Source organism: Priapulus caudatus, unplaced genomic scaffold, assembly GCF_000485595.1.
Source record: "Priapulus caudatus unplaced genomic scaffold, Priapulus_caudatus-5.0.1 Scaffold106, whole genome shotgun sequence".
Classification (NCBI taxonomy): domain Eukaryota; kingdom Metazoa; phylum Priapulida; class Priapulimorpha; order Priapulimorphida; family Priapulidae; genus Priapulus; species Priapulus caudatus.
This window is the reverse complement of record NW_014577167.1, coordinates 106776-120722: the sequence shown is the minus strand read 5'-3', so window position 1 is coordinate 120722 and position 13947 is coordinate 106776. Positions and strand designations below refer to the sequence as shown.

Sequence of the window (13947 nt, the reverse complement as noted above, 5' to 3'; positions counted from 1 at the left end):
TAGTACTTACTTTTAATGTAAAAAAATGACAACAAAAATTTTACAAAATACACCATAGAAAATTCGTGACGTAGTCAATTTAAGGGTCGACTGGTAGGGTGCCTTCCCCCCGTACACTTGTACTTGTAGGTGACATAGGCTGGACAGCCGGTCCGACTATTGCCAAGGGTTTCGCAGTGCCCCGAGTACCCAGGTACGACCGGTTCCGACCGTCCAGTACACATGAAATGTTACGCATAAAAATGTAAAAAGTCAATAACGAATTGGGAATTTAAACGTTATTTGGAGCGAATATATCATTGACGCTTTCTACAAGGTTACGGTGTTTTGGATAAGTATATTTCAATGTTGATTTCTGCAATAATAATAATAATAATCAAACAACAATTGCGACGAAGACAGAAATTGATAAAACGGTATGTTAACTTTTATTAAAAGACAATGGTACATGTACTGCCTGTACACACACCTGTGTGGCCTGTATGTGCCTGCCTTCACAACAGAATGGTTAAAGCGACCTTAAAAGAAACAGACAAGCTACCCTACTTAGAAATAATCAGCATCAGCTGGCAAGCCACTTATGTTTATCACTTGGTGATTCACAATAAACGAATAAAACGAAAATACAATTCATTATATATAAGCAAGACTACGCAAGACGCCATAGATATAACTTAGCTGGTTGTCATTTTTACACAAAGCTATGATACCTAATTTGCATAGCATACCAAATGAATCTGGCTATCAATAAGCAATCTATAACTTATGCAGAACCTGCATATTATTACGTCATAACACAATTTTCCGATAACATACCGTCAACGAATATGTCGTAGTTACATTACGTTTTAATAGCACCATATGTTGTCAACGTCAGCATTAAGCTGGCAGCACAAACAGAAATGACAAAGTTTATACTTTTTTTATTAATCGTATTTGACACCTGCTAAATGCAACTGCATGTTTCTTCATGGTCGAACGAGGAAGAAGCCATAGATATTTATCCGTGTCTACGTCACACAATCACGTCTTCATTATTACTTTTTTGTACGCATTACACATCTAATCATTGCAAAACGGTGAATAATACGATTTCTAAAATTTAAAAAAAGCAACTAAACACATCTGGTCACATTTCCCAAGGGAGCAAATAACAGAAACAGTGGTCTACACTGTGATATGCACAATTACAATGATCGGCCACTACATTTCCGTTATGATACACGATGCATGCTCTCTTGCTGGAGACCTAATACTGATCCGGGGGGCAAAACGCGATTCTGCGTGCAATTTGACGGCATTGAATGTATGGTGGTGCAATCGCACCCGGTCAAAGCATGACGCGAAATCGATCGAAAAGTCGAACCCCAGCCGATAAAAACAAAAGTTACTGTGCGCAACCCGTCACCTTCCGTTGTCGTTGCCGCCAAACCACGACACTGTACGATTGTCTGCCGTTAATTCACAACCCATGTACACACACACGCGTTCGCGCGCGAGAGAGCACACTCATGCACACAAAGGACTTGCCAGATATCTTCGACACACTGAACCCCGATAAAACATCTCTCATTGTACAAATATACAGCCGTGGAAAGCAAGAACTCTGACATGAACCTACAGGAGTGACAGCAAAGCCCCCACAGTTCTGATACGCAAACAAAATTATTACTAAAGGGATCTCTACGAAGGGAAAAAGGTGCTGGCACTGCGCTGGATGTATGGGACCTTGCTGGAATAAGCGGTGTTGCTAATCTGCTAATCACTAACGAGCTCAGCTATCGCAATAACCAAACTGCATGCCAAACATCTAGAACGACTCGACACTATAATTGGCTCGCATTCCGTATTACAGACAGAAACGATGGTAGTTGAGGAGCCCAGTGATGGAGTACTGCAGAGAATTAGCTACAGCGTAGCACATCCCATTACACAAGGACCAGACACAGTGAGGTACGTGGCATGCTACCGTCACGAGCCTGTGACCGATATAGACATTTAAATGCATGGCGCCATCTCATCAACTATAAATCCGGTGAGACGGCAAAACGCTGAGAACTGCATCGTGCTAGGTCAGCTCGACTTGAAAAGCCGGCGACTTACACACGATCAAAAAATGCATTTTAAAAAAAGGTTCGAATTTAATCTTAGACAACACTGTATAACAATAGCTGGTGCCCGGCAGATGACAGCACCTGTCTGCGTGCCAGTGGTCATCTGCTGCACACACATGCACAAGTCACCATCGAACATTTACACGATCAATTAACCCCAAAATCCCTTGTCTTCACGCTCTTCAGGCTCCAGTTCTGCTGATCCCAGGCCACTTACTAAGTCATCTGCACATGGTAAACAGTTGACTGTCTGTATACTATCTTCATAGAAGTCGATGACTTTGTTACCATTGACCTTCAACAAGTGAATGCAGCCGATGAACCCATTCTCCAGTTTGGCATTCATTACTTGTTTTGGGAAATCAGGAATTCCACCTAGCGAAAAAGAATAATTGAGAAAATGTCAACGATGCCAATCATTCCAAAAATACACCCTTTTCATAGCCTTTCTACAAACATAAGAAGAGCACACATAATGGTAGGATTGAAAAAAGTATAGCTTCAAACTATCCAAAATTGCCTCATTTATGCATACCGAATTTGATCAATCCACAGCATAACGTAATAAACACAAAATGGCACATAAAACTTACCAACATATATATTGCCCTCTACGTTGAGCATCTGACTGGGACCAGATGACATACCGAAGTTTATTTCACCATCCAGAGACATATTGCTCTCCTTGCCCGTCCTACAACACATGAAAAAAGACGATTGGACTATGTGAGTAAATGTAGTAAAACCGACAGAACGAGAAGTGAGAGAGAGACAAACAAATATGCAGAGGTGTGATTGCTGGGGTTTGAAAAAAACTAAACTGCCGGGGGCCTCGAGGACCTGGGGGCTGCATAGGCCCCCCAGAAGCTCTAGGGGTAAGGAAGCATTCTCCTGCAATCTAAGCCATTTCCTTGCATTTAGAATTAACTTTGAAATCACAATTTTCTTGCTATTAATTTTAGTCCCACAGTCTAGAGTGCACATTATTTCTGTAGTATTTAACTTATTAGCTAAAGAAATTTTTTGTTTGTTAAATTTCTATTACAAATTTAGACGTTTCGCAAAAGCGACCCGGGGCTGTTACAAAAGCGAAATTCTGCCAAAAAAAAAACGAAAAAATCACAACTCTGAATGAGATTCTTCTTAGCATGGGTGTGTGAGATGTTAATTGCTGTCGCTGACATACCTGTGAACAACGACGGTGTGAACCTCTTCATCCTCATTCACAGTGATCTGCTGCTGGGCTATGCCACTTCCAAGTTCGTAGCTGAAATAGAGGAAAGGAATCAGGTGAGGAGTGCTACAGCTGCTTCCCCAATAGCAACATCAATGCATGTTATCGCTAACGTTTTCATGCTGTCTTCTCGTCGAGTTATGATGTTATAATGAGAGAATACGAATGAAATTCAGCACGAAGAAACTCTCTTAGATACAAAACAGAGATTTGATAAAACCCTCCCCCCTCTCCCTTTCCCTGGTTTTCTCTCTCTATCGCTCCCCCTCATTTATGCACGCACTCTTTCTCTTTCAATGTGTCACTTGCTCATCTCTCTCATCCCCTCTTTATCTTTCACGCTCTCTTCCCCGTCACTCTCTACCCCTCATCACCAACTCACCTGTAGACTAGATCGCCATCTATGAGAGCGAGGTAGACGTAGTCGTTGCCAAGTGCAGCAGTGCCGGGCTGCTGGCCCTGCCAGAACAGCAGGCCGTTCGAGTTCTGGTGGCTGAACTTAATCTCGATGATCTCTGTCTCACCGGTGCCGTGCGGCTGCAAGTCACTGCTGAACTCTGCATAGCCGTTGCCATTTAAGAACACCTCACTGTCGAAGGAGACTCCTGCGAGGTGAAGAGTGAGGAAAAATCAGTTACTCTCCATGAATGAACATGAGGGGAAATGTCATCGATGTAAGTGTAACAGGAGATAGTGGGAAAGTATTGCAATGCATTTAATTCGATTGTGTTAGTAGCTTTTTCTGCTGACAGCACCCTCTAGTGAGTAGCCTGGTCTGCTGGCAGCGCCCTCTCGTGAGTAGCCTGCTCTGCTGACAGCGCCATCTAGTGAGTAGCCTGCTCTGCTGACAGCACCCTCTAGTGAGTAGCCTGCTCTGCTGACAGCACCCTCTAGTGAGTAGCCTGCTATGCTGACAGCACCCCATGACTGACACTGTGAGTAGTCTGTCCACCTCACCTTCAGTGCATGTCTTGCCACTCCAGCCCTTGGAACACTGGCATTCGTAGTCGTCAGAATCGATGCCCCCGAGAACCAGGCAGGATGCGCCATTCTGGCACGGCTGCTCTTCAAGACAGATATTCATCTCCAGCTCGCAGTTCACACCTGATAGCAAAAAAAGTTAGTCCCATTAATTAAAAAGAAGAAGAAATGAAAGCATATAATAAACAAGCGATAAAAAATCAAATAGGGTAGGTGTATTATTCATGTACTAAGTGTATGAACTATATGCATGTTTGTACTATGCCCAAGTATTATGCATGCATGCGTGTATGTGTGTGTGTGCGTGCGTGTGTGCACTATAAAGTATACAGAGAGCCACCAAGTCGCTTCGAACATAGTTAAGTTTCGAGATTTTCAGTCTGACATCAGAGCAGTTCTGCTGGAACGAGAAGCATGCTGCTTTGGTTTCAGTGTGCGAGGGTTGCGCTTCCTACGTCACGTTTACATCCTTTAGAGTAAAAAAATGGCGAGTGAAAGTTCGAAGGTTACCGAATCAGATGTTCGTCACTCGATCTCCGGTCTACGTCACCAACATTACGATTCATGCGTAGACAAACCACTATGGCCGAAGTGATACTCAATGCTTTCGTATACACAACCATGATTTTCAAACTCCCTAGACATCCCCCTTCAAGAAAAAATAGCTTGTGTTTTGTTCTAAGATGGGGAGGGGTACTCGACCCAAAAGCATCCTCCACTGCTCGCCTACTAAAGCCTAGTGCAGACCTGCGATTTTTGATTGCTCGTCGCTGCAACCTGCAACCGCAAGCGATCGGTCGATGTGTCACCGCGTGTGCGCACACATGCGACTTCGTAGCAATTCTAAAGCAATTTGGGAGCGATTGCGAGTCGCTCAAAATCAAAACGGTTTGATTTCTTGCAACTCGTCGCAAGCGACCAGAATCGCTACGGGTTGCAGTCGCACATTCCCGCAGACGTAGCGATTTCACAGCAATTTTTACAGCGTTGCACGAAAAAGGCGCAAGTCTGCGCCAGGCTCAAGCCGACTGCCACTCTCACCCGTGAATCCTGGCGGACACTCGCAGCTGTAGAAGTCACCGGCGAGCGAGGAGCGGCAGGAGCCGGCGTTCTGGCAGGGGTCACTGTCGCACGAGTTTACGCCGCAGTCCTCGATGTTTGCACTGCTCAGCACATCGTCGTTGTAGCTGTTTGTCGTCGGTATCTCCCGGCCATTCAACTCCAGCTGTGAACGCACCGATGAAATGAGTGGATGAACATTAGTAGGAGTGGGAAACGATGATGAATAGCATTCTATTGAGCGTAGCGCCATATGCAGTAGAATGTATGTGGCGTCGTAAGAACATGGATGAGCTGGAGTAGGACAACGATAACGGAGAGGACAACGATAACTAGCATGCAAGTAACCTTAAGCCTTACATGACAAAGGACGTCCACTACATTGCGAGAGCGAAGACGAACAGAGAAAACGTTTACAATCGCGACCACGTGCAAATCGAAGCATGCAAAAAAACTAAACCGTGACCGCGGCGCCACATGCTGCGGTAGCCGGTATTCGTTTTTCTTTCCGCTACGATTGCCTGTCGTCGCCATTGCAAACGTTGTCACGAAACCCTGCTCACCAGCGAGACGCATCCGGTGAAAGCGAGCGTGACCTCGACGAACGGCGAGACGACGACGCCGTGCGGCACGCCGCCGACGTACAGCTGCGTCTTCAGGTTGAGACTGCGCGTCGTGCCCGGCGCGCGGCCCTCGTAGCGCGCCGCGTCGTCGATCGTCAGCGCTCCCTCCTGCTGGTTGTAGCCGGCGTCGACCTTCACCCACTCGCCCTGCTTGATGTAGTCGCTGCGGATGATGGCGGGACCGGAGCCCGAGTCGAAGCGGAACTCGATGCGGCCATCGCGGATCGTCAGCGAGACGAAGTCGCCGCGGCCATCTTTGTTCTGACTCGCGTACAGCAGCAATCCCTCGTCCACCAGGTCTGGCTTCACCTGCATAGGCAAGCACGACATATGAGGCAGATGTAACACTAAAACTGACGAGTGAGGTAAAAGATATAATAACCTCAGTACAAATGTGTGAGGTATAAGATATAGTAACCTCAGTACAGACGTGTGAGGTATAAGATATAGTAGCCTCAGTACAGACGTGTGAGGTAGCGGTACAATCCTATTGTAATAGGTAGAGCTCTGACCTTCATCGTGACCTTGAAGTCACGCTCTGTGTTGTCTGGCCTCTTTACTTCCATGTAGGAGTGGTGCTCTCGGTTAAACATCGGTGTGATCACGTTGATGGCATCCTGGCAACGAGGGCCCGCGAAACCTATATGACACTCACAGTGGAAGCCGTCCGGTTGCTCCTCGTCCGCCACACAGCTTCCTCCACCGCAGGCACCTGTCAGAAGAGCAATATACGGTTAGTGACCTTCGGTAGGTCCATTATACTCGCTCCTGTCATGCACATGCGCAACTTTGAGGAATTGGGTTTAAAAAAAAACAATTTGCAGACTTGTACGGATCCATCACAGGGTTCAGTGCACGTCGAGTTATAGTGTCACAGAGCGAATGCCGACCTAATATGACACCAGTGGTCATGTCATATACGGATGGGTGAGATGTTTTGTGGGGAGCTGGCACCTTCTATGCAGACATCACTTTGATCACAGTTGTTGCCAGCATATCCCGCCGCGCATGTGCATGTGTATCCCTCGCTGGTCGGTGCCTCCACACACTTTCCTCCATTCTTGCACGGCGATCCGGAACACGACGGGCACGTCGTCACGCCGACAACATCGAGTGCTTCCTTCGCCAGGTCGTAGATGGCGTTGCCGTTCTTTAGTTGCGCAATGCAACCTGCAGTTCACATTGAAAAGACAATTATTGCATCTAGTGACTGGAAGGTGTGTGGTCGTCACCATTGTCAGGAACTATCACAATGAGACACAATAACGATTTTTAACGCATGCCAGCGTTTGTGCAGAATTTTTCGTGTAGCATCACTCTAAATTTACTGGTTTGAACCCATTTTCAAATTATCTTCCTCTAAATGCATAAAAAAAATTGCATATCCTGATGGTGGAGCATTTATTACTCAACTGTTATAAATTTACGCTGGAAAAATCAATTTAAAATGGCACACTTAATTCAAAATGAAACGTGATATGCGGGCAGACCTACCAACGAATCCGGTGGTCCAGCCAGCAGCACGGGAGATGTCCGTGTAGTCAGGTACACCACCTAGATACAGGTATTCACGCAGGTCCAGGCCCTGGAAGTTGCCTTGAGATGTCCCATTTATAGCCTCCATGCCATCCACAATCAGTTGTCCTACGGAAGCGAGAACACCAAGGCTTTCACACGTGTTTCCAAAACTCAAAATTCCTACTAAACATAGTTAGTGTTTGTTACACAAGTTAGCGAGTTTGTCACTAACCACTCAAGCAATACGCAAACAGATGCAAATGGCTGTAGACTGTACGTTGGACAAAGCTCGACGTGGAACACATACCGAATCTCTTGCTTCGCTTGAACTGTACGGTGTGCCACTCGCCCAGTTCTAGCGGGTCGGCACTGCGGATGACAGCAGTTCCGGAGCCCATGTCAAACCTCAGCTCTGCATAGCCGTCCGTCACACCAAACGCAACGAAGTCTCCACTGCCGCCGGCGCGCTGTCCGTTATACAGGATCAGACCTGCGAGTCACAAGGACACAACCGTGTTATATAATATATACCCACTTGCACTTCTCTCAATTAACATTCTCGCAACTAATTCCGCGCAGCTCCCACTACCACGTTACAACATTCTCTTAACCACTTCCCCCAACAGCTCACAACACTAACCCGCTCACTAGCATACCCAAGAATATCTCCACTACAGTACTAAACTCATCTGCACCATTACGCCACCGACGTAGCGACTCCGTGAAACAATGCACTGCCTATATACCACATGGCGGAAAAGCAAGTTAACAATCAACGGAGCGCGAGCGAGCACCGTGTAGCGAGGGTGCTGAACGCGGCTCGCGCTGCACGATGCTCGCGCTGCACGCAACTCGCGCTGCACGCAACTCGCGCTGCACGCAACTCGTGCTGCACGATGCTCGCGCTGCACGCAACTCGCGCTGCACGCAACTAGCGCAGCACACAGCGACGGAGTCTCACCGTCGGTCGTTTCGGGTCTGAAGGCGACGCTCATGTCGACGGTGAGGTAGGCGTCGTGTAGCGTCGCCAGCGAGACGTACGACACCGGGTTCTGCGAGAAGTACGGCACCAGCTGGCCGATCTCGACGTTGACGTCCTCCGTCACGACGCCAAACATGTTCGTCACCGTACAGACGTAGGTGCCCGCGTCCTCCGCCGATGCCACCAGCATCGTCAGCGCCCCCTCCTCAACCGAATGCTCCCTGCAGACGTAAAATGTCTGTGATTATACTTGTTCGTTACAAGAAATACAGATTAGCATTGCGCATCGCTGTGTCAACGTATCTCGATTGGTTCATTCTCGTTTAACAGTAGCGTATTCCTCGTGGTGAAAAATTTAATGAGTGAACGATTATGTAGTGTAGTAATAATGATACAAAGAAATATCAGCCTTCTTTATTACATCTAATTCTTACTGGTGGAAAAATATTTAATCACTGTATAACGATAAACCAGCAATAGTAATAAACAAAGAAAAATACAATGCCCAGAAACTTTCACGAATACAGTAGGACAGTGCCTGGAAGGTTGTTGGTGAACACTTACTGGGGCAGGTTGCCATCAACCTTGTGCCAGGTGATAGTAGGTGGTGGGTTACCGCTCACACCACAGGTGAGTGTCACCTCTGTTCCAATATTCACATACTGACTTTCCGACAGCCCGGAAATGCGTGGCGGAGCTGAAAGTGTACAAAGCCCATGTGATACACAACAGGATTGAATAATGGAAAATATAGGTCAACAATAAGGGGCCCTATTATTTACCCCTGTTACAAATTTGATGGAGAAACTGTACGTTTTGTTATTACACGTAAAACCACATGCTACAAATTATTAGGGCGAGAAACTGTAGACCCTTTGCGCATATATAGCTGCAGGACTACGTGACCCTGAGAAATCACGGAAGTTCTGCACATCACTGTAGAAGAACACATGTTATAAACGGGCATAAACGCCTGTTGGATATTGTTAAGAGACAACCATCAGCGCCACCTATGTGAAGCGATGTAAACGAGAAGGCAATAAAGAACATGGCCGTCACTTGCTAACATGTTCGTTCGTGTCCGTTATTGAAACATCGTTTGTTGGTGAACCCACTACATGTGCAGGAGAAATACACAACAACGCCGCCGTGTCGTCGTCGGCGTTACCGCTCACCGTTGACAAGCAGAGAGACGACAGAGAACATGGTGCCTGCAGCATTGCTCGCCGTGCACTTGTACATGCCGGCGTTGTCTAGCATCACGTCTTTGATCGTTAGCTGACCGTCACCACTCTCGATGGCGTTCGACGGTAGCGTGTCGTCAATCTGCAACAGAGAGTAGCGTGCAGCGGATGAGAGGGGGGGCACTACCATGGCACAACCGCCTGTAGAGTGGCTTTAGCACAAATCATACGTCAAGCGTAATCTGGAAGCTTATACAGCAGCTCAAAGTGAATCGTGCAACTCGTCTGGTGAATTTATATCTAGAATATCATTTTTTAATTCAGGAAACGTAGAACTCTAGTGTCAGAAACACTGCTCGTGGACATTTGGATGGAGCAGGTGCACACCTTGGTCCACGTGATGATTGGTTGGGGTGTGCCTACACCCTTGCAATTAAAGTAGGCGGTACCTCCCTCGGACGCGATCTCACTTTCACTCTCTACTGACACCTCAACGTAATGACGTCCTGTTGAAGTAGAAAACACAAACGTCGTTTCTACACGAAAAAAGACTAGTGGGGAATTCAGTGTAATTCATCTTTCGTAGATCCTTTAATTAGATCCGCCATACCACCACTAAACAATTACATAATGTACTCTAGTGTACAACTGCGATTTCCCATTTTGCACAGCGTAGGTTAAGACACAAATCCAATGTAATGATGCAAATGATGCGAAAATCTTCAATAGGCAATAATCAAATATCAATATTGCATCTCAACTGCTACGAGTGTGCGCAGAACATAATGACGGAGAGTCTCAACTACCAGCGCCACCTACCAGCAACGGTGAGCTGAGCGATGCTGCGTGACTGGCCCGCCTCGCTAGACGCTGTACAGATGTAGCGACCAGAATCTTCCACTTTCAGGGCTGACATGCTGCAATAAGCAAGCAGACAGACGCACGTTACACATAAGTTGCGGGGCATGAGAGCAACATGACCTGATGCATGGCAGCTGCAATGTACTGTAAATGTTTTTAGCTGCTGCTGCTGCTGCGGGCTATGTCATAGAAATCTCATAGTCTCAGTCTCAGTGTCTCTTTTTTTCTCTCACTGACTCCCATCTCTACCCCACTCTCCTTTAAAATGCTCGAATACAGAATCTCTCTCAGATGCTCCTCTGAAGGAACTGTCGGATTGCAGTGCTCAAACAATTATTGACAAGTGGTAACACACAGTTATTTAAGCACATAAACAAAGAAGTGAAGTATACCTTAGCACGCCACCAACTACAGAATGCTGTGGTGGAAGTTGACCACGGTCCCTGGTCCACTGGATGTTCGGACGTGGGATGCCCGTAGCATTACAGATAAAGGTGTGGGAGCCTCCAGCAGATACTGAGGCTAGTGACTCTAGAATTCTCACAGTCGGTGGAACTGCAACAAGTGCAAGTGGAAACCTCACCAGATATGTTAACAAGATAATACATTGTATGTTGTGCCATGAACTAGAAAACCAAGTTAAAAACACAATAATGCACATCTGCACTGAGGATAGTTGCATGATGTTCATACGTCGTTCTCTACCTTCCTTTTTCGTCTTGTGAATAACATATGTGTGGGTGTTTCATGTGCGCATGCATGTAATCACACTTTTAAATACATATCACTATCTTTCTCTATCTTATATGCATTGCGAGTTTTTACATAGAGACGTGGATTCTTACCCATCACGACGATGTATGCACTAGCCGCGGTACTTCCTGCTGCATTGCTGCCTGTGCACTTGTAGTTTCCAGCATCTATAGCCGTCGCACCCTTTATCTCTAGTAGGCCTTCATTATCAGTAGCTGCAGGGCTCATGCTTCCAGCCACCTGCGAGGCACATCAATGTTACACAACAAACATCAGTCTAAAGGATTGATTACAGTCAGCATGCAACATTATCAACATGATTTTCGCTTTTAACATGTAGACAATTACACATCGAGAAAACAGCACCATCTACCAGTGACCGCATGCCTACCTTGCTCCATTCAGTTGTGACTGGCTCTGTGCCCTCAGCCTTACACTGAATTCTGATAGTTTCTCCTGGCCTGAGACGCATTCCTTGTGGTGATACTGTCACCTTGGGTGGCACTGTGGCAGAACAACATAATCAGAATGAGAATGTCGTTCCATTAAGAGGACGAACAGCCGGTGACGAACAACAAACCCAAACTCAACAAGCAACACGAGTATATGCCAGTATTATACTAATACAGTACACAATCTATTATCCGAAACCCTTGGGACCAGACACGTTTCGGAATTCGAAATTGTTCGGATTTCGGAATGGTTGTACAGTACACATATACATACCATATATCCTGCAACTAGCCAATACTAAAACAACAAGTTTTTCATGTGCTGTACCAATAGAGTACAATATGTATGAGTAATGCCAAGCACATTTATATTTCCGCAGTGAACCTTGTGCAGCCAATGGTGTGTAGTCGACCTACACAAAAAAAACTCAGTTTTCGGAGCTTTTCGGATAATAGATTGTGAACTGCATGTAGTACATCTACGTTATCTATCCGCGCGGCGGCACGCGCACGCACCTATGACCGTGACGGTCGACGTATCCTGGACGACCGCGTCGGGAAGCTGCGCAGAGCAGATGTAGAGACCGGTGTCGCGCGCCATCGCCGAGCTGATGACCAGCACGCCGTTCGTGACGCTGTGACCGGCGGGCAGCTGGTCGCCGAGCCGCGACCACTGCAAGTTCCTCACCTGGCCTGAATAGAGAGAGACGGCGGGGGTAATGCATGCGATTGTGGCCGTTCATGTGCCTTGCAATAAATTCGAATATCATCGAAAGGATCGTATACTTCCCACACGCATATATACTTGCCGGGGGCCACAGAAGGAGCGTTCACGCCGCGGCCCCTGTCAGGTTTCCCACCTGCGAATCCTTCTACCACACCACACTACACCTTATACAGTCCTGTAGACCTGGAGACCTTGAGGTTTTCAACGACCGTATGCTGCAGTGACTAGGTCGAGTGTAGTGTAGTGACCCAAGAAGAAGAAGATATACACTTGCCATTCAACATACGTACCTGACATCTTACAGCTAAGCTCAATCATTTGACCTTCCTTGACGGTGACCTCGCGCGGTACAACCTGCACTCCTCCTGTTGCGATCTGGTCAGCTGCCTCCACTGTTGTAAGACACAGACCAACGAGATTAGAACATAGAAGAGTTACGACAATGATCAACGACGTTTCTGACTACAGAGGGCGTACTTACCACGATCTTCGCGATATCTGCGCTTTTTCCTGACTGTAGCAGCAAGGGGAAAAATAGACACGCATTGTCAGTACAGACCTACAGCGTTTGTTTCATTTTAGAATGACTATTCAGAGGACCACATGTATTCACCATATTGTACGTGTTTAGTCAATACACACACACAATACATAGGACACACGATGATTCTACAGACCATTTTTTATTCTTACATTATAAAGATTTTCGAGAGATATAAGTGTTACAAGCTTACAACGGCTTAAATGATCTCACTTCAATCACCACGTCCACACAGGTGTCCTGTACACAGAAAACGTAATGAACTATAAAGCACGAGCCTTCAGCAACGCAGTCAACTTACCGATGACTTGCACAGTCTTGCGGGATGTGCCGCCGGTGTTGCGTGCAACGCAGGCATAGCTGCCCGCGTCGTTCAACTGAATGTTGACGACTTCCAAGATAGATGACCCCGCACTCGTGTGCTTGCCTGGTAGCTCCCTGCAAACACATACGAGATATGTGTCAGCTCATGCCTCAAGCTGCATCTCAGCAGATGCAGAAATTCCCACACTTGATGTAAATGATTGAGAAAAGCATGTTAAATATGCGAGAATGTAAATGACAATGTAACATTATGATATACGACATACACCTCTGGCAGCAAAAAGCGTTAATACTGCAAGTAAACTCGTACATGAGAGTGAACTACCTTCTATTCAAAGGTCATCATGATACATGCATTATACGTGAAAATGATGTCTGCTTTTGAATAGAGCAAAATGTATTTAAAAAATTCTAACCATATACCACACAAGTATATATAGCAAAATCACTGAAAGACCAGCTCTCAAGAACTTGTAACTTTGCATAAAACATCATACTATAAAAACACAACCGGGAGTTATGGTTTGTCGAGAAAACACATCAACAGACGATTTGTAGTAGACGATGTAATGCTAAATACACTCCCAAATAACC

The 13947-nt window shown here is 46.2% G+C and overlaps 1 protein-coding gene across 1 annotated transcript in view; it reads right to left on the bottom strand.

Moving 5' to 3' along the window:
• Positions 1-405: 405 nt before the first annotated feature.
• LOC106805222 (basement membrane-specific heparan sulfate proteoglycan core protein-like) overlaps positions 406-13947 on the bottom strand; it is a 116554-nt gene continuing 103012 nt past the window's right edge. The window contains exons 93-114 of the mRNA XM_014806730.1: positions 13331-13467; positions 12779-12880; positions 12278-12454; positions 11701-11813; positions 11402-11549; positions 10949-11111; positions 10515-10612; positions 10083-10201; positions 9687-9837; positions 9076-9208; positions 8491-8732; positions 7837-8019; positions 7506-7655; positions 6966-7181; positions 6524-6723; positions 5952-6320; positions 5371-5554; positions 4306-4452; positions 3731-3953; positions 3301-3381; positions 2708-2808; positions 406-2489 (exon numbers count right to left, since the gene is read on the bottom strand). Of these exons, the coding sequence (XP_014662216.1) occupies positions 2266-2489; positions 2708-2808; positions 3301-3381; positions 3731-3953; positions 4306-4452; positions 5371-5554; positions 5952-6320; positions 6524-6723; positions 6966-7181; positions 7506-7655; positions 7837-8019; positions 8491-8732; positions 9076-9208; positions 9687-9837; positions 10083-10201; positions 10515-10612; positions 10949-11111; positions 11402-11549; positions 11701-11813; positions 12278-12454; positions 12779-12880; positions 13331-13467 (3661 nt within the window). The 3' untranslated portion in view covers positions 406-2265. The remainder of the gene's footprint in view (positions 2490-2707; positions 2809-3300; positions 3382-3730; positions 3954-4305; positions 4453-5370; positions 5555-5951; positions 6321-6523; positions 6724-6965; positions 7182-7505; positions 7656-7836; positions 8020-8490; positions 8733-9075; positions 9209-9686; positions 9838-10082; positions 10202-10514; positions 10613-10948; positions 11112-11401; positions 11550-11700; positions 11814-12277; positions 12455-12778; positions 12881-13330; positions 13468-13947) is intronic.